The 19,986-nt window shown below is 47.4% G+C and overlaps 1 protein-coding gene across 3 annotated transcripts in view; it reads left to right on the top strand.

The window, feature by feature from the left end:
- Positions 1–318: 318 nt before the first annotated feature.
- Positions 319–19,986, top strand: part of STOX2 (storkhead box 2) — a 149,193-nt gene continuing 129,525 nt past the window's right edge. For all 3 annotated transcript variants that reach the window (XR_008819779.1, XM_056326349.1, XM_056326351.1), the window contains exon 1: positions 319–780. Coding sequence is in view for 2 of the 3 variants with exons in the window: in XM_056326349.1 (XP_056182324.1) it covers positions 429–780 (352 nt within the window). In the remaining variant the exon portion in view is untranslated. The remainder of the gene's footprint in view (positions 781–19,986) is intronic.

Raw genomic sequence — 19,986 nt, 5'->3', positions numbered from 1 at the left:
CGGGCTGCCCCGCCGGGAGGCGGCGGCCCCTGCCCGCTGCGGGAAACGGCTGCCGGGGGGCAGCATCCCCGCCGCGCCGGACCGTGCTGCGCCGGACCGTGCCGGGGTGTGCTGTGCCGTGGTGTGCTGTGCCGGGGTGTGCCGTGCCGCGCCGAACCGTGCCGTGCCGGGGTGTGCCGTGCCGTGCCGTGCCGTGCCGTGCCGTGCCGTGCCGTGCCGTGCCGTGCCGTGCCGGGGTGTGCCGGGGGCGGAGCGGCCCGGGCCGTGCCGGGCCGTGTCGTGGCGGGGGCGGAGCGGCGCGGGGGGCGGACAGCCGGTCGCGGGAGGCAGCGCGGCCGCGGGGAGGCATGCCCCTGCCCCTGCCCATGCCCCTGCCCATGCCCGTGCCCATGCCCCTGCCCATGCCCGGCGGCGGGCGGTAAGCGGCCATGCCGCGCAGGGCGGAGCGGTGCCTGCAGATCGCCCCGCACTCCCTGGCCATCGTCCTGGGCGCCGCGGCCGGGGGGCGGCCGGGGGGGGGCGGCGGCGGCGCGGGGCCGGCGACGGAACTGGGCCGCCACCGCATCGGCTACGAGATCTTCGCGGACTTCAAGCGGGAGAACATGCAGCACTTCTGGGACCGGCGGGCCACGGCGGCGGTGGCCGAGACCTTCTTCCTGGGCTGGATCGACGAGCAGGTGCTGCTGGTGCAGGGCAAGGAGGAGCACCTGGAGGTGCTGCGCCAGGGCTGGGCGCGCCGCTCCCTCAAGCCCCCCAGCGGCTTCCACATCAAGTGCCTGGGTAGGTGCCGTCGGGGCCGGGGGGACGTGGGGGTGTCTCTGTCCCGGGTGGCGGCGGCCCCGCCGAGCTGCCCCTGCAGGGGCCGGGGGTGGGTGAGCCGGGACGGGACCGGCGGCGTTACGAGGGTGCCGGGGATCGCCAGGAGAGCTGCGGGCCGGGCCGGGCCGGGCCGGGGAGGCGCCTTCCTCCGTCTCCTTCGGCGGGCGAGGTGAAGCCCCGCTGTCCCGCTGTCCCGCCGGGCGGCTCCCGCAGCTCGCTCCTCGGGCGTGCTGGTCCCGGGCGATGCCCGGTAGCGGGGTCCCGCGCCCCCCTGTGCTACCAGACCTTTACAGACCTTCACACCGTTCAGCACATAACTGCTCACGCTTACAAAGAATGCGAGCTTTTCCCCAGACTGGTAATCGGTTAATCAAAGATAATAATTGCCAACGTTGGAAAAATTAAAAGTACGGTCTAGCGTTTCTAGGCTCGCTGAACCAGTGTTTTGCTTTATATCTACTTGGTAGCTTAAACTTGTATCGCTGTATTGCTGTGAGGGTGTCTGCCATGGTGAGGGTAGTGGCAGGAGATGAGGAGCGGACGTGGGTTTGGGGTGCAAGGCGGTTTTGGGTGCAAGGCAGGTGGCTGCAGCGCAGGCGGTAGATGGCAAGGCTGTTGCTCTGTGGTGGGCTGGAGGTTCAAGTTACGGCATGATTCCCCAAGGGGATCCTGCCAGTGTGTACAGCGGCCTGGGAAGGAGTGCATCTCTGCCTGACTTCAGGGGAAAAAAAAAAAAAAAAATCCTAGCATGGAGAGCAAACATGTTTGCAGCACTTGTTTTGACACCCACCCCCCAAAAAAACCCCTTCTCTAAGAAATAAAGCTGTAGCTATTTGTTGTATATATCGGGGAGTTGTGAAGGACAGCAGAACTGAAGATTTCCTTAGGATTTAAGGTAACTTGCAGCCTTCACAGATTGAAACAGGCAGCTTCTCTTATGGAGAGGAGACAAACTGTGAAGATTTGGTTTATTGTTGCAAAGGTCTCATTGCTTCCCGTGGCTGTTCCAGCGGTGATGGTGAGGCAAACTGTCTCTTCCTTAAGTATTCCCTCTGTCATCTGTGCCTTATGCAGCGGGTACCTGGACCAGGTCACAGAGCTAGGGATGCGCGCTCTGCACTGGGAGTTTCAGATCCTTAAAGTGGGATGCTCGCCTGCAAGTCTTTTAAAAATATTAGCTGTGTAAGGTTCCTGCAAAGAACGAAGTCTGAATATTCCGTGTTCCACGGTTTCTTTTTTCAGTCTCAGTTTTGAATGTTTGTAGCTGTCAGTGCCCTTCTGGAACAGGCAATGCAGAGTCTGATCTCTTCTGTTTGTCAGCGGTCTGTCTCTCACACGGTTTTCAGACACTTGTGTGGCTCACTATTTCCCCATAGACTTGCTCGACTATTACCGTTTCTTCCGTGCTGATAGGGAAGCTCAGGGCCGTCCCTTTAAAAATGAGCTGATGGACCTTTTTTTTTCCCTCATTATAGTGAAATTTCCTCTGAACCTCTGATGACAAACCAGTGTTGGAGAGCAGGTGGTTAAGTCTTGTCCTAGTGTTAGAAAAGTTTTCTGCATTCCACCAGTATTTAGAGGAGGGTAGAAAGCTGGGTAGTGAACTTGGAGAAGTTTGGCTGGAGTTGCTGTTTTTGGCCAGCAAACAAGGGGAGAAAACCTGCGAGTGCTGCTTTCCACCCAGGGCTTTACATCCTCACGCCTTTACTTTTGCAACAGGGTGTGCTGGTAAGTGTAGAGATTCGGGCAGCGGTCAACGCTAGCTGCTCAGTGTAGCTCATGTGGGTTTTTTGGCTCCAGCTGGACCAAGGATGAAGAGCTTTTGAATGGGTGCCATCACCTGATGGAGTGTAAAGGTCAGTGTTTGGTTTGTGGGGTGTCCCTGAACTCTACCCACTAGGCGACATTCCTCAGCCCACTGCGCAGGAGGGCTGTGGAAGGCTGGGCTCTGACCTTGATGTTACTAAAGCCAGACAGGGAATGTAAACAGGTCTTTGTGACCGGTTTTAAAACACGGAAACACAACTTTCACTAGAAGTTTGCGTTAATAAGTAAGCTTGCTGGTGTGTAAATAATATACATTCCTTGGGGGTGGGGTGGGTTATCTTTGCTGCGAATTTGCACACGACCGGAGCCAAAAGTTTTCATTCGACTTTAAAAATAGCAACTGCCTCTCAGTATTTGATTAAAGGCTATGCAAGAAGAGCGGGGACCTTGTGGGAGTCTTGCCTGTTGTGCAGTGTCCTTAGATGCGCTAAATGAAACGAGAACAACTGATTGATTTTTTTTTTTGGTTTGTTTCCCCCAGTGCCTTTTTTCCACACCCAGACTGATAATTCAGGTCTTAGTATCTACGTAGATTCAACTTGCACTTACTGTAAAGTTAGGTAGTTAAAGAATTGTCAAAGTAACGGGCCTGGCCCGTGGGCATGAGCAGCTGCTTAAATGTGTGTAATTGTATTTTCAACATAATTAGGTGCCTAATGTGTAAATGGCTGTGACTTATTTAGGAGCGCTCTCACACTTTATTCTCCACTTTGTAGCATTAAAGAAGCAAACAGTACACCTACAGACAAAAAGTCCCTATGCTTTTTGCTTCTCAAAACCAGAGGTAGGTATCTCAGCCTGATGGGAAAAGCTGCCTGTTGGGAGGTGTGGAACAGTAATACTTAACTACTGTTAATAAATAACTGGTGGGATCAAGGGGAAAAAGAGGCACGGTGTTTTTGATGAACGTGAAGCTGCTGTTTTCTGCCCCAGCTGGTAGCCCCCGTGCCGTGGCAGGAATAGGGGGTTGCCCTGGCCGGGTGTAGCAGTGAGGGGGTGCATGGGGGTCTTTCCCCCATGGCCCTGGTGTGTAGAGAACCCGGGCAATGCTGTGGGGTCGGTCTTGCCTTTTCTCATTGCACAAAGGTGGGGGTGGCTTTCTGCCCCACCTGCCCCTGGAGCACGGCTGGACGGGGTAGCTGGGGGCCAGGCTGCCTGCCCCAAAAGCAGCGTGGGGAAAGCGTCCTGACTCCCCACTGCCGCCTGGCAGGGGGCAAGGGACAGAAATGCCTCCTCAGCTGCACCACCTCCGTGCCCAGGTACCGGAGAGCCTTGGACAACGCTTCCCTTTACCCACATGGTGAAGTGCTAACGTGACCCAGGAATTCCGACCGCAGCCTGGCTTTCAAACCTCTGCTGGTGTAGCTGCTATTTCTTGTTCGTTGTGGTCCAGAGCTTTGGCTGGTCTGATGAGTAATGGGTTGTGATGGCCACAGGGATAATAACTGGAGGAAAAAGTAGCTGGTGAGAAGGAAAGAATACTAAACCTCTAATATGCATGGCATGTTTTCTGCTGCTGGTACTGTAAAATGTAAACCGGGAGGAGAGACGTCTCTGAATAGTCTTTCCACGTTTAAGTGACCCTGGCTTGATAATGAAAAGTTCATGGAAGTGTAATCTATAGCTAACAGGGACTGGGCAGTTCTAGTATCCTTGGTGTGGGTGTATCTGAGCCAGAAAGCAAATGGATTAAATCCACGTGAGATTCCAGTGTACAGAGATTTAGCTCGAATTATACAATAAGATTCTACCATGAAAGAGGGCAGGAATACAAAGCATATCAGAAAGTTGCTTTAGCACCAACACCTTAGGGCTTGAGGATACAGGGGATGTTTCGTGTGTGACTTGAAAACTTACTTCTCTGCAAGTTTTATTAAACGAAATGGTTATGCCACCAAAGCTTGCCCAGCATCCATTTTTGCAGCGATCAAGAGTTACTTGGGTATTAGGAGATTGGTGGGTGTATTCTAGATTTTTTAAGTCGGCTGGAGGGGAGGCTTTGGGAAACATACACAGTTTCTGAACAAAAAACCATCCCAAACCAGCACATGCTAAATATGCTGATTTAGGGGGTCAAGGAAGCCTTATGCAAACCTATAGGTCCCATGATGAAATTCGTTGTCTTTGGTAAGAGTGATTTGAGGCTTTCCTGTAACTTTGTAAGGCTTTTGAAATTTAAGTCTTTAATGAGCGTTAGTATTTTAATAAGGTTTCTTTCTTTGACACACCTTCCATTTGCACTTACTGATATTTGTCATCCTGGAAGCTGAATTACTTTTTTTTTCCCCCTTTCAGCTCTTCTGTGTGAGGCACTGGTGGTGTAGCAGGGTGTTGCACCTCAATTTCTTGTCTTCATCACCTTTTGTGTTCCCAACGGAGACTTCCTTCTGCATCTCTTGCACTTGATTTCTGTGTCTTGGACAATGGGCACCTTTGAGAGGTTTTCATATGCTTCGTGGAAGGGCCATGCCCTTTTGTAACGATTGCTTGAAAAGAAGTGTCCAAACTTTATAATAACCCTTCAGTCATGCCCAGAGCAATTTCTCCAATTAGAAGCGGATGTTCAAATGGAGTTTTCCAGAAATGTATGTGCAATAATTAAACTAACTAGCAGGAGTTATAATTCAGCAAAGTCGGCGGGGCCAGGCTGTTGTGCATTGTTCCTGCCCGGCCAGGCATGGGGGGGGAGGAATTTTTTTGCCACGCTGGGAGTTGGAGCTAAGTGCTCCCTTTCTTTTCCCTCCCTGCCGTGTTCTCTCTTGCCTCCAAAAATTAAATTAACACCCCACCAGTTTAGGTTCTGTAATTTTCACAGTGAGTTTTCGAGTCATTAGTGGATGATTATGGTGCAGTGTAGACTGTCGGACATCAAATGTTATTCATCTATAGCCAGTCATAAAACGTGATTTGTCTTTTTTTCTTCCCAATTATCTCCTTTATATCATGAAAATTTCTTTTCAGTGAGGGAGCATTAGGTTTCATAGTAATAAAACCTCTGAGGAGGAGGTTACTGCACACTCATCTGCACCTTTTGTATGCCTTGTGGTTATTACCATGGGAACTTCAGGGGATTTAAACTACAAGTTTTTTTCTCCTTCTGTCCCACCCCAACTTAGAGATGGTTAGAGATCCACTAAGCACTTTGTATGTTTGTGAGGTGGTTATTGCAGCCCAAAAAAAATATAAAAATGTTGATGGCCTGGCTGAGGTGCTTATGAATTTACTCCCAACTCTGAGCAAAGAACTTTGTTGTTCACAAGTGTTGGGTTGGGCCTTTAATGTACTTTGTAAAAGCAGCTTTTAGAGACTGGGGAGAGAGAGGCAGCAGCTAAACGAGTATGGGCTGCATAGAAAGTGCCGGATTTCGCAGCGTGTGTTTTGTGCTTGTGTTTTGGGAGTGAAATCTTGGAGTCAGAAATGCTTTTTGCTCTTTAAAGAAAGCTGTGGATGGCCTGCAAGAGTGATGCAGGTTGTCTAAAACGTATTATGAAAATAAAAAAAAAACCACAGGAAAGAAAGATCCGACCTATTAGACTTCGTTTCTTTTCCCTTTTTTTTTTTTTTTTTTTTTCGCTCAAAGCAGCTTCTTGTGAAGAAGCGAAGTCAAAGACACTGACGCATGGTATTCATTGTGCAACTCAAGTGAAGGATTTATAAGGTCAACGGGCAGCCAGTACTGTCTCCCCACCTCCTGCCCCCCCACAAAGAGTGCCATTGTATAGTCAAGAGCCCTTCCCGGTGGCGAATAAGCCGTCCGGTCTTGCAAGTTAAAGAAGAGATGCTGTAAGGGAGCTGTGGTGGCCGCCGGCAGCCTTTGGCTGTGGGGCTCTGCCGAAGGGCAAGTGGCACCAGAGCCCTCACGCTCTCCGTCTCTTTGTCCGCGCGTGAGGGTCCGGTCTTTAATTAAATGCTCCTTATTTCCCTCCTCGAAGGGCCCTTGTCTTAGCCGGGGGTTGAATGAAGCCCTTGTCAAGTGTTACTCCCAGCGCTTAAGCGGGCTCCTGGGCTGCCAGCACCATGTGCCACGGGGCCACATGCTGCATCGCCTTTCCGTCTGTCCCGCTCTTCTTCTGTACAGTCAGTTTTGGTTTTAGAAAGGCTGAGGTGGATGGGGTGCCCAGGGGCCGTGGCAAGGGCTGTGGGGCCACCGGCCACAGGTACCCCCACCCTGCCCGCTCCTCTTCACCGTTTGGTGGCACAAAAGCTCAGGAACACGTTCCCAGCTTTGTCCTGTCTTTCTAATTGGCTTGTTAGGGGCACGTTGCCTAAGGTTTTATTAATCAAATTGCAATGATTTTAGCAGACTAAGCTCAGACCTTCTAGGTGTGTTGCCAGCGGTTAAAATTTAGCTTGAAACGGCTTCGTTTTGTTTCCTGGAGAAATGTGTGTTTAGCGCAGCGACGCTATAGGAAGGGTCAGCTACGTATGCAAACACGGCTGTCTGGGGGCGTAAGTGGCAGGTTTTTGATTTGGCTTCTTTGTAAAGGGAATGGTAATGCAGTTGGAACTCTCTCCCAGCTCTGCTGGCGGTGTTGCCTCGGGCCATTCATCCAGATGGTGAACCTGTCCACCTTTCTGCTGGCCAGGAGGATTATAGCTTGGCTCCCAGGCAGGGCATGCCAGGGCTTTACCGTGTTCTCATCTGCACTCAAGACATCCGTTCGGAGAGGGTGGCAGAAAAGATGCAACCCAGGTGGACTGGGTGTCCTTCAAGTGGACTGGCTGTCCTTCAAGACTCTTGGCATCCCGAGCTACCTTCTGAGCAGCATCACACCTTCCCTTGGCTTTGGCAAACACGTGATGAGGAGGCTCCTCTTTTCTTGGTAGTCAAGGAAAGGCTGAAGCGTTTGGAGAAAATAAAAGCTGCAGCCAGATGGTGGTTTCCCCTGCAGAAACATGAGGATGGGAGGAACCTCTTAATAATAATTTTCTGCAGTAGCGGAAATTTAACAGGGTTCTGTAACATTCAAGCTCTCTCCAAACTTGGTTTCTTTCTTTTAAATACAAAAGCATAAATGTTTTGATTATTTTCTAATGATGTTGACTGCTGGGAATGTTATTGCAGTCTCCAGTTTCCAGTATCGAAACTACTCCCTGGGTGGGCCAGATCTGGAAAGGTTTTTAAGGGTATTATGTTCTTCTTGGAATAAAATCTCTTCACCTAATATGTAAACATGCTTTCTTCTGTCCAGTGTAATTGATCCCTCAGTTTGTGACCTGGGATTTTTCACCTGAAACCTGGAACAAGAAATACCTGAATGTTAAGAATGTACAAACATGTATATTTTGATGAAACAAAGTGCTTTCCCGTTGACATTTGAGCAGGTCTTCACGACTCCGTTTTTTAATCGGGCTCCTGTTCTCAGCCACAATAGCAATAGAGCATGCATTCAAAGGTCAGTAACTACTCAGGGAATCTGAATAGTGGTTCTTCTCGTCGCTGCTTTTTCTGCAGCAGAAAAGCAATGGTGTAATATTGCTGTTGGCGCTTATTAAGCCTGTTTTTGGTTTTCTTATGAAAGAAAGTTGCTATAGTGTGCATTTAAATATGCAGAGTATAATGACTTCTGTAGTGTGTTTTGTGGAGCTGGATATACTTCTAACCCCTGCAATATGAGACTGTTGTTGTTCTTCCTTTCTTTGGGGGGGTGGGTGGGACAGGACAACAAAACAGCAGAAGTCTGAGTAAAACACAGAGCCTTTTAGCTTAACCTTGAATTCCACTATCAGATGATTAACAAAGGGATAAGCAGCAGTATTAAAGATTGCTCTTTTATAAAAGTAAACTGTTCACTTGAACTACGCTTGGAGTCATTTCCTAGTGTTTTTTACAAAATCTATACACTGTGACAACGAAAATTTTTTCCATCTGAAGAGTGTGGTGTGGGTACCTTCCTGAAGTTTTGGTTTTAAAGCAGTTTTTGCTAGCTGCCAGTGCTTCAGAAGGTACATATGCTAGCTCACGCTCGCCTTCGGAGGAGAGCGAGGATGCTGAAGGGCCCATTGCTGGCCGCGGTACGGGGAATCCCACCGAAAAAATGGAGAGGGGCTGTTGGAAGGTGACCAGTCCCAGTGGCTTTCCCAATAACATGGCCTAAACCTCAGTGGCCAGCAGAACTTGGCTGGCTGTTGGGGAGGCTGATTCCTCCTCCTGGTGCCAGCAGAGGGGAAAGAAAAATGTGGTTTGGGAGGGGGGGACCTGGGGCTGGACTGCGGCTGAGCAGTGCCTCAGTCCCTGCGTGGGTAGCAGGGCAGTGCATCACTGCATCCATCCGCACCAGTAACTGCAGCTCTAGTAACTCCTGCTTATCTCCTGCCTGGAAGTCGCGTGTGCAGTAACATACGCGCTCGCTGGGTGTTCAGAAGCTCTCGAGAAGGGGTGAGACTGCAAGGACTGTGTTTAACGCTGGAGCTGTAAAACTCGCCGTGTATTATTAGCATCAGAAGCAGCTGGGTGCTACTAGTGTGTTTGAGATTTGGCAGCATCATCTTAGGTATTATTGTGGGGCTACAAAATGAGTATTTTTTTTTGAAAAATGGGAAATTTTTTTTTTGTCCTTTAAAAAAAGCTTATACCAAGTCTAGTGAAACTTGCTTAAGAAGAAAGACAAATTAATATTCACTCTTTCAGACTGTAGCTGTATTTTCCACTTTGGTCATAATATCTATGGATATCTTCCTATATGCAAAAAATATAGAAGAACTAGATAGGTTTCTGGATGTATCAGCCTTTCTCCAGGTCATTGCGAGGAAGACTTTATAGCCTAATAAATATATGGTGTCTACTCACCTTGTCTTACTGATATCCTTGGGTCTAAGCCCTGCAACTGTGCCAGCAGCAATGCATGTACAGTTCATTGCCCATGTCCCTTCCCAAAGAGATCAACCCAACATAAATGAGATTTATTATGGTCTGTTAATTGATTGTGTTCAAATTCTAGATAGGTGACTGAAGTCTTGTGAACTCCATGTGATGCTGCAGTGAACTTCTGTATGTTTGGTGGCTTGGTTTGGGTTTTTTGTTATTTTGATTTTGGTTCTGGTGGGGTTTTTTTCCCCCTTTTCTTTTAGAGGGTTTAGTCAATGGATTCTTGGGGTGCTCTTTGGCTGCCAGGAGTGCTCAGCCTGCCCCTGAGCCTTCCAGCCGCTCCTCAGCCCGTGTGGGAGCGGACTCTGCACTTGCCTCCCCCTGGGGCAGACCGGCATTAAATGTTTGCTCTCCTGCTTGCGCCTATTGCAGGGTTAGTGCCCAGACAACCTCTCTTTTAATTGACAGATGAAATAACAAAAGCTGGCACTAAGAGCAAGCCGAGGGTTTTCTTTGGGTTTCCCTGAAGGGCCTCCTTTGTCGCTACCCGTCTTCGCTCAGGGCAAGCCGTACACCTTGCTTAATCTGAGGCTGCTGTCGAGATGCTCTGGCTTCGGAAGCCAGAAGCAGGTCAGCACCTGTGCGAGGATTTCCATCCGCTCCTCCCGGCGAGGCTTTGCAAATGCCCCTGCCCGGGCTGGCGTGGGCAATCCTGAGAGCCCAGGGAAGAGGGGGAAACATCCACAGCATCGGGACAGAGCAGAGGAAGGAGGTGTCCTGGTGGGCCATCACGTTCCTGGTTTTTATGTGGCTGTTTAAGTCAAAGGAGGAGCGGGTTGTGGACAGCTGTGTGAGTTTGTGTGTGTGTGGGGGGGTTCAGGTGCCTGGTGTTGCGCGGTGGGCAGCCGGGGCTGTGGGGGTGTCCTGGGTAGCTGCGTGTTCACATGGCAGCTTAGCCAGCCGACAGACAGGGTTTTAAGGTCTATTTTAAAGCAAAAGCAGTATCTAACATAACAGATGCTATTAGCAGGAGGGGTTATTAAAAAAAACAAAAACCACACCAAAACCCAACACCAGGGTGGGAATTTTGTCCCTAGTTTAATTTGAGAAAAGGGAATTTAAAGGGGCACATTCAACCGCTGTTTCTGAAGCCGGGCTGAGAAGAGCTTTAAGGACACTGAGCTTTCCTGCAGTCATTGCTAATTTGTCACAATTATCCTTTTGATTAAAAGAAACACCTTCTTGGTGTTATTGATTGAAAAATCCTATGCAGTTAAAGAGGAAAATGTTTTGTGAGAAGCTGCAGAGAACAGTCATTAAGGGGTAAACAGGGGGTAAACAGTGAGCAGGAAAACAGTAACTTCCAGTCTCTGCAATCTTAGGTGCTCTAGAAACAAGTATATTTTTTAAACAGTCATCTTCAGACCAGTTGTCAGCCTTGTGGAGAAGTCTCCTTTATGAATATGAACATCTGGAAGGAGTAGGAGACTGAAAGAGAAGGGAGGCTGGCCAGGTTCTGAGTGATGTGAACGGATAATCTTGGATGTAGTGCTTCATGTGGTAGGGAAGCAAATCTGACAGGTGTCAGGTCTGCTCTGTTTTTGTCGAAAGCAGAGACTTCAATAGGACTTAATGTGTTTTCTTAGGAGGTCTAGCTACATGGTGTCATCTCCATCTTTCAGCAGATTGGGAGATCCCTGCAAGGTGGGGATGGAAGAACATAGAACTCATAGGGCTATGAAGCTTTGTGGTGTTTCTCAAAGAATTTTTGTGTGCTTAAGCATTCCACAGTAGAATATATATAATATATTCTTTAAATATAGGCATGTTGTATGTTCTTGCATTTGCCTGACTGTTGTTAAGAGGTTTGCCACAGGAACAGAGGAATCTCTGCCTGGTTAATCCCAGAGTGGGTCATCTGCATCAAAGCCAGGAGCTCTTTGAGAATTAAGCTTGCAGAATCAGGACTAGTATTCTTTGCATTTTTATTTTTGAAGTGTACAGTACTTTGAAAAATAAACAGCAGAACAGGTCATCCAGGGTCTGTAGATGCCTTCAGGAAAAGTACAAAGAGGCAGTCTTAATTAATACTTCTTCAATAAAAGTATGAAGTGGCAGTCTTAATTAATACTTCCTCAATAAAATTATGAGAAGGAAGTCTTAATTAATACTTCTGTCAATAAAGATGAAGTCACAAAAAGCAGGCACCTTGGCCTACAATCAGTCTGGTTTCTTGCCTTGGGCAGGAATTGGTGGCTATCATCTTGTCATCTTTTATTTACGGCACTAGCTTGTAACCTTTCGTTTATAGATTTCTTATTAATTCAAGTTCTTTGGTTTTCTTTCCAGGGTACGTTCTGATGGTTCGTTTGTCTTTGTTAGAGGTGTACAGCTATTGCTCCTCGGTGAAGCTGATGCCAAATAGCTGCTGGAAGGTCTGCAGGGACTTGCTTCTTGGCTACCTTTCAAGTGCAGTACGGCTGTAAAATGCTTTAGTGTCAGAATTGCTACATCCATCATTGTTCTGCTTTTCTCTGTCAATAACGAGTCTCGTTCAGTGACATGTTTGATCTTAAAGAGGGAAAGCAGATTTATCTGTGTGGCAGCACGTGAGTCTTTTTTAATTTTTTTTTTTTCCTTAGATAATTGTTGGGCTTCAGGTTTCAGTGGTTACTTAAATTAATCCCAGTGCCGTCTTTCCAATCTCTTCAGTGTTTGTGTTGGGAGAGAGGCCAAAATATATCCTGTCTGTTGGGAGCCACTAGACGCCAATCATCTTGTGAAATGCAAGAAAAGTGAGTACAGACTTCAGAGCTGGCTTTTGTGATGACCGACGAGGGTAAAAAGGAAATAATTTTGACAGAACTGTTTTCCCACTAGCTGGGAAAATGTTGAACAACTGGGACGTGCTATTTCAAATTTTTTTTCTTGTTTCCATGCCGGTGAATGCTTTTGCTCAGTGGCTTGTGCACCCATTTCAATTCCTGAGGATCTTCCCATTGCTTTGAATCATTACATTGCCTCCTGTCCCGGTCAGTAATAATCTGCTGGTTGCAGCTTTCCTCAGTTTGCGAACTGCGGAGTTTCCAGCAGAAATACAGCAAATATAAGCACAGCTTTTCACTTTTATCTTTCTGGAAAAGAGTTCGCAGATCACCTGGGGTTCTGCAGACCCAACAAAGTTGAAAACCTAGGTCACCAAGCCCTCACCATTTAATGCCAGAGTGTCAGGTACCTGTGCGGCTGAAGCTCGTGCTCCCCTGCCAGCACGCTGCAGACTTCATCAAACCTTCCCTTCTCATAGTTCACAATTCATCATCTGTGGCAGCTACCCTGGAGCTCAGTGCTTGCTCTGCGCTTTTCCCCCTTCTCTGCTTTGAGGACACCTGCAGTGGTAACTTTTGGAGCAGCCCACCTAACCACGTATGGGGATAGCTGGCGCTTCGAGGGCTGCCTGTTGGAAAGCTTGGAAAACGATGCTCCTTGCCTTGTGTTTGACAGCAGAAATGCTTTTGGGCAGAGAACTTGGTGGCTCTGTCAGATCGACGTTGTGCTGGGCACGGCAGCACTGAGCTGGCACTGAAGTCCGTAGGTGCTCTCACAGAGCAAACCCCTGGATAATTATACGCACATAGGAGGTTACTTGTGAATGAGAGGTAATCTCTAAATAGGCCATCAGGCAAAGAATTCTTGCTCAAAACCTGCCTGGATTTGCTTTACTTGTTTCCTCACCGCTTGGGCTGTAGTAATTACTTCTTGTGGCACCCCTCAGCCTGCTTCATGAATGAGCTGCGTGCATAAGTCTTTTTGAAAGCTTGAGTAGAGCTACGGTGAGTTTGCAGTCACAGATACTTAGATACGTGTTTGCCTTGAATGTGGAGCCATAAACACGTAATGCTTCATGGACAGCTATCCTGTCCTTACTTTATTTGCTGTAGTTGTTCACTAAGAAAACGAGTGCCGGGCCCATGGGGTCAGTAGACCTAAGAGTAGGCATGTCATACTGTCCTGATCTGTGGTATATGCCATGGAAACACCGGCAGTGATTGCATGGAGTGTTGCAGAAGGGAGCTGGAGCCTGTAATGGTTTATATGGTGTTCCTTTCACAAAACTGCAAACTGATTCTTGTGTGATGTTACCTGTAGGTTTTAGTACTGTATATGACTTCTCGCAGGCTTGTTCTTTCCTAATTATGGTAAGAAAAGATGAGATTGGCACCTCAAGGCAACTCCACGTCTTCTACTGAAGCACGTTTGTCGGTACTGCCCTGTTCTCTTCTGTCTGTGGCAATGCCCAGGAGTACACCTGGGGAAGTGACCTACTGTCATCCTGGAAAAGCGAGGGTGGAAAGGCAAGTGATGTCTAGTGGGGTTTTCTCTTCCCTTCTTGAAACCATAGGTCTCAGAACTTTTGCAAGATGACCAGGCTTTGTTTCATGGTTAGGCTTCTTGACTTTTTCCTGCGTGTGTTGCAGCTGAACATAAATGTATCTGAGCTAGTTTCGAGCTAGCCAGCTCAGGTATGGTTTGCATTCTTCAACTCCAGCAATAATTATGGGTTTTGGCCGTGCTAACTCCCCTTGCTGCTCAGGCAGCCTGTGATGAGCTGCCGCAGTAAGTGACTGAAGTCCCTAGGTTAAGGCTAGCTCAGCCTTACCCAGATTTGGTATTAATAACCAGGCTTGGGATACTGTCACCCTCCTTTACAAACTTGCAGTGAATTTCTCAAGGCTTTTCGCTTCCTGCCTTTTGAATTTCTTTTTGTGTGAACTTTTGTTCACACCAAAAAAAAAAAAAAAAAGTGTGGCTTTTACCTTTATCTGTGACTGACCTTTTCTCAATGCTATCTCTCTGCTTAAAAGCTTGCGTGAGCATGCAAGCTCTTGTCTTCCTCTCCATGGTGGCTTTGTGCCAGGATCACACCAGCCTGATGAAGTGTTGATAACAGCCTGTCCCTTCCCAGCCCACCTGCCACCCCCCGGCTTGCGGCATTGTTGGTCGGCTGTTGGCTCTGCTCTAGCTGCTTCTACAATTTCCACCTTCCTCCGAGACTTGCCTCTCCTGATGGCTCCAGAAATGTCGCTGGCTGCATTTGGTGCTAGCTGAGGCTGAGCCTTCAAAAGTTGGCTCTTGGAATCGATACGGTGCTGTTTTGCTCGGAGGTCAGACCACGCGTTTTGTAGATGTCATGGTTTTGACCCTTAAAAGCCTGAGATGGTTAAGGCAAGGTGTGGTGCTGAACAGTGTGGGGACAACGGGGCTGAGAAACCATCTGCTGGGCCCTGACAGCGTTGATATGGAAAGTGCTTGAGTTGGCCCTTGCCGGTGTTTCCCTAACTTGCCTTTTTTATTTCCGCCTCCTCTTCATCGTGGATGGTGCAAGTCCGCCTTCAGATGTTTGACTGCAGGAGTATGGTCCCTCCTTATCATTTCTGGCAGGAACCAGACTTCTCCCCATATCTGCACTGCCCCAGTGGTGTGAGCTGGTGTGCGTCAGCGCTGTGCAGGTCTCCCAGCCTTTGCTCTCCCTTTTGCTCTGACACGGGAGCCCACAGTGAGCCAGCTCAAACACAAAAGCCGAAGCTGGGGTTGGGTGGGGGAGGAGAGGAGAGACTGGGATAAATTGCTGTGGACCTGCAGCCTTATCTCCTCTGCATTATAGTCTGCAAACAGATATTTGTGGAATCCTAAAGTAATTTGGGTGGGAAGGGACCTCCAGGGATCTCTGGTCCAACCTCCTGCTCGCAACTGTGACATTGGGCCAGGTTGCATCCGTCATCTAACCCGTAGTGCCCTGTTGAACACAGCAGCAGCTAACAGCACTTCTGCTAGATCTCATGGATGATTTCCACATCTCCTGCATGTTTTGCTATGGACAGGTCCTTTTGTAACCCTGGCTCCTGCACAACAGGTTCCCCTGGTCCTCCTGCCTCCAGTTGCTCCGTGGAATGGGAGACCTGGGAAGCACACAGCACCGGCCGGCTGGCTTGGCTTTCCACCCACACTGTTTGGACGCCAGCTTTTTGAGGCAAATGGGCTACCTTCTGGAATGCACAGCTTAAGAACAAGTTTAGGCAGCTGGTGCCATCGGTCCCAGTGTGCTTGTTCTTTAAAAAAAAAAAAAAAACAACAAAAAAACAAACGACAAACCCAAAAGCACAAAACCTGCCCCAAAATGTTGGTCTGCCTTGGCTGTATTTGTCTGTTTTGACAGATCCTTAAGGTGATTGACAGAGTCATGGTTGCCAGCAGCTCTTTATAGGAGGATCTCTTCTCACCGCACTGCTTGTTCTTGGGTAGGACTTGTTTTTTTGCCACCCGCTTAATCCATGGTTTAATTTTTTTTGCTAGAAACCCAGCAATAGCTGCTTTACGTAGTTGTGGTAGACCTTTGGAAATGGCCAGTAAGCCTGCCCTTTCTTTAGTTTTAAATGCTGAGAAATCATGTAGTAATGACCTGGTTAACTCATTTTCTGTAACTTCGACGGGCCAAGTGCTCTTTCTTTCGCTCGTAACCTCAGGTTTTTTGAGACTTTTCTGTCTGCAGTGGACCTACTCCTTGTGCAACCACAGTCTTTTTACTCAGCTCATTCAATCATGTTTTCAGTCTGGCTTTAGACTCAACAAACTACTCTGGTTAGTGAGTGTTTCCTTCTTATCTCTTGCCTTTCATTCTTATCTCAGCCTTTTGGCAGAAAGCACTTAATGAAGGCTGCCGGCCGTGGAGCTGGTCTCAGTGCATAGAGGGGAGGAGGAGACACTGACCATTCACACTTTAATTTCAGTGTTTCTGCAGCCTGATGGATACCCTCTGGGCTATGAAATGACGTGCAAAATAAATTCTGCTTTATTCAGAATTCATCTTCTGGTGGGTTGCTGGAGGAGGCAAACGTGGCAACTACAGAGCTTCCCATCCCATCTTATATAAAAGATCCAACTTTTATTTCCATCAGTGGGAATTTTCCAGTGACAGTAGGAGTTAGACTGTATGTCTAGTGACATGAGGAATAGACATGCCTTAAGCGAAGGGGAACACAGGAGAGAAAGAACATATGAAAACACAGACTTTGTGATTTGTCATATTCTTAACTCTCATACTCATTTCCTCTCTTCTTGCCCAAGAAAATATGTTTTGCTGTTGAATCATTAACAGATCTGCTTCTGAGGGTCCAGCCAGGAAATACTTTCTCAGTCTCCAGAAATGAAAGTGCTCTTTCAGAAACAATTTACAGCTTTCATCATGGCTGTGAAGATAACGTGAATAATGACAGTTGAGTAAAACTGTTCTGTAAGTCCTGGAGTCAGATTCACCCTGGACTCAGTAAAGAGGGCAGCTCACACTTTTTACTGTTATTCCAGGCAAACTATGAAGGCTGCTGGTGAAGTTGAGTATTGATACTCTTTAGTCGCTAGCAAGAGTAAATACATTTTTCTATTAACTTCTGGACAAACTGTGGCTTTCTTCGTAGTGCTGTGAGTGGCTGGTTTCACGTGACTTGTAGAAGGTACGGTGGGAGAAAATCAAGCAATTCCCCGCTCATGTGTTTCCAGTCATTCTGCTTCACCTTCAAACAGTTCAGAAGTATGTGTGTGTGTGTAAGCAAAGTGTGCTGCTAGTTGAGTGAGATCGTATAGCTTTCCTGATGGTATAACTCATAGAAAATATGCTGCCCAGAGCATCGCTAGAAATACAATATAGTGGCATTTGCAAGCCCAGGCAATTATATACAAGATTTTCTAAATGTAGAAGCCAGAGCTGCCTGTCTGACTAATACACTGGTAAGGGCGTGCCTGCCTTTATTAGATAGGAGTCTATTCTCTGACTTCATTAGATAGCTTTAGTGACTTGACCAAAGAATAGACTCCTATCTAATTATTTTTTCCTATCTGACCAGCTCGCAGTGTCTGGGCAAGCTATCTCACACTGTTAGCTCTGGACTCCTTGAAAGGAAAAGCATCGTCCTGTTTCTGCGGAGGTTTCTGAAACTTGTTACTGTGTGTGGTAAATAGGGAGGGGCAAAATACAGATGTTGTATTGAAAGGATTATTGGTGCAGCTTTTATTTCCTCCTCTCCATCCATTTGCCACTCATGTAAATAAAATCGCTCTCCCTTCCCCATCCCATGTTTGCGTAGGGTGTCAGCGTGTGTGTTACTGTTTGTAGTGGTGGCACTGGGCATCCCACTCTCCAGGCACTCATGACCAGGAGTTCATGCTGATGACTGGACAAGGCTGAGAATGCAGAGGCACAACAAACACAATTAAAAAGTCTTTGTTCCTTTTAAGAACATGTTGGTTAAGTTTGTTTAAAGGCAAGGGTGTGAATTACCTTCCTAACTACAGTTGGCTTTTTGTTTGTTTTTCTTTTTTGAAGGTCACAGCTTTTGCATTGCAGGAGTTCTTGTGTAATTATTCTCGCTGAGAAGACAACTGGACCAAAGGTGGTTTTTTTTTTTGCTCAGCCTTCTTCAGGCAGCAGCCCAAGTACTGGGGCATTTTCTGTCTAAAGGATAGGAAAACATTTGAGAAACATACTAAAGTTGATAATAGAAAGGTAAATAGAAAATTGCAGAAACAAAGGCAGGAACTTAGGCTTCCTCTTTGTTTATTTTGAAACTTACAGTGTTTTACCAGTTTGTTTTGAATGTAATATATGATTTATTTTTTTTCTTCTGCAAACTTATGGTTTAAGGAATAGAAAATAAAACTGAAGATGGTAGGATACCAATGTGTAACTGCTGTGGTGCATAGGTATGTTGAATACTGTGTGAAGTTTGTTTCCCCAAGTTGGACACCACCACCCTCCCACCCCAAAAAAGCATGGAAAAAGCGAGAGAACTAGAAAAGATGCAAGGAAAGGTAAAAAGAGTGCTGCAAAGCGTGGGGCAGCTATATTGTGGAAGCTGACTGAATTATGAGTCCTGTGGAGAAAATGAATAGAGCAATGATGGTTTTTTGCCTTTTCTGATCTAAGGATATGGGAACATGAAATTAAATTATTAGGAGATAAGCTTGAAACAAACAAAAGAGATACTTTTTTTCCAGAAAACATAATAAAGCAATGAGAAAGTAATATTTTAAACCTTTAGCATCCTCCATATTGTATATAAAATAGTTTTCTGGAAAAAAAATAATCAACCAAAAAAGCAAAACAAAATCCCAACCAAACAAAAATACCAAAACCAAACAACCTTCCCCCTGAAAACCTGAAAGTTTTTCTGTTCGAGAGTAAATAGATACGTCGACAGAAGGAAAAATCTGGCATATGCAGGAACTTTTGTGCACAACCAGACCTTGCCTGGCTCCCCCTGTGGCTGAGGCAGAGCCAGTTTCTGTAGCCACGGGTGGCTCCCAGAAGAGCTGGCAGGAGCCACGCGTGGCGATGCTCCCTTCTCTGGTCTTGTAGTGCTGGTGGTTGCCAGCCCCGAGGGCCAGGGGGAAGCCCCTTGCCTGTGGTCTCAGAGCGACGAGAGCTTGCCCTCCACCGTTTGACTGGGCTGAGGAGGTGGGCAGCGGGCACCGGAGGCAGGGAGCCCTTCTCGACGAAAGCCAAAGCACAGGGTGGTCTTGAGCCCCAGCCTGGAAATGCTGCGTTTGAATTCCCCGTCGGGAGCTGAAGGGGGTCAGCGCACTGGTATGCCGCCGGTTCTGTGCTCTTCCTTCTGCTTTTACAGACGCATCATTTTCTTCAGCTGATAATTTGCTTCAAGGACCAGAAAAGTGAGTCTGTGGAATGTGCCCCCGTTGCTGAAAGAAAAACCTGGGGACCTCCCAAGAGCTTACTATGGATTTGTAAAGATCCCCATGGAGCCGGGGCTTTTGGTGTCAGGGCCTCGTTGCCAAAGGTGCTATTTACTACAGTATTTGTTTAAAAATGGACTGTTTTGCTGAAAATTGCTGAGCTTGGAACTGAGGGCAGCATGTTAGTGGTTTCTGGGTCCTGATCTCTGCAAATGCCCAAAGAAGTGATTAAATGTTTCTTCGGTGGGGTAGTTATAATGACTTTGGTGTGATTCCATAGCATGAGTGTAAAGTCCAACATTTGGGATAACATGTAATCCAAGGAGATGGAGAGAATGGTTTTGTCGCCTCTTTTGAATAGCACAAGCAGAATAAAGATAACATAGTTCGTTAATACCTCCAACAAAAGAAAAAAAAACAACAAAACTATCTCTGCAATGTGAAACTATTTGACAGTAGTTTCAAAAGCAAATTCAAAAGTAAAAATACACCTGCTGAGCTCTTGTGGAACACAGGGTCTCATTTAGGGTTTTTGCTCATTTCTGGTTGTTGCTTAGGGGTTTTTTGGGTTCAGTTTTTGGAGAGTTTTTTGTTTGGTGGGTGGGTGGGTGGGTTTTTTCCTAATGTTCCTGGTGGGATAATTCAGCATGAAACAGCCGTAGTGGTCTTGCTTTCTGTTGGCATCACTCCTCAAGGCTGGGTCCGCCAACGAGGATGATTTCCCGGTTTTGACATTGTGCAGGGCTGTACATGACAGCAGGCGGCAGGAGGGACAGCAGTAGCTTCGCCCT

Source organism: Falco biarmicus, chromosome 1 (genome assembly GCF_023638135.1).
Source record: "Falco biarmicus isolate bFalBia1 chromosome 1, bFalBia1.pri, whole genome shotgun sequence".
NCBI lineage: Eukaryota > Metazoa > Chordata > Aves > Falconiformes > Falconidae > Falco > Falco biarmicus.
Note: the sequence above shows the minus strand (reverse complement) of the source record. Positions and strands in the feature narration are given on the sequence as shown.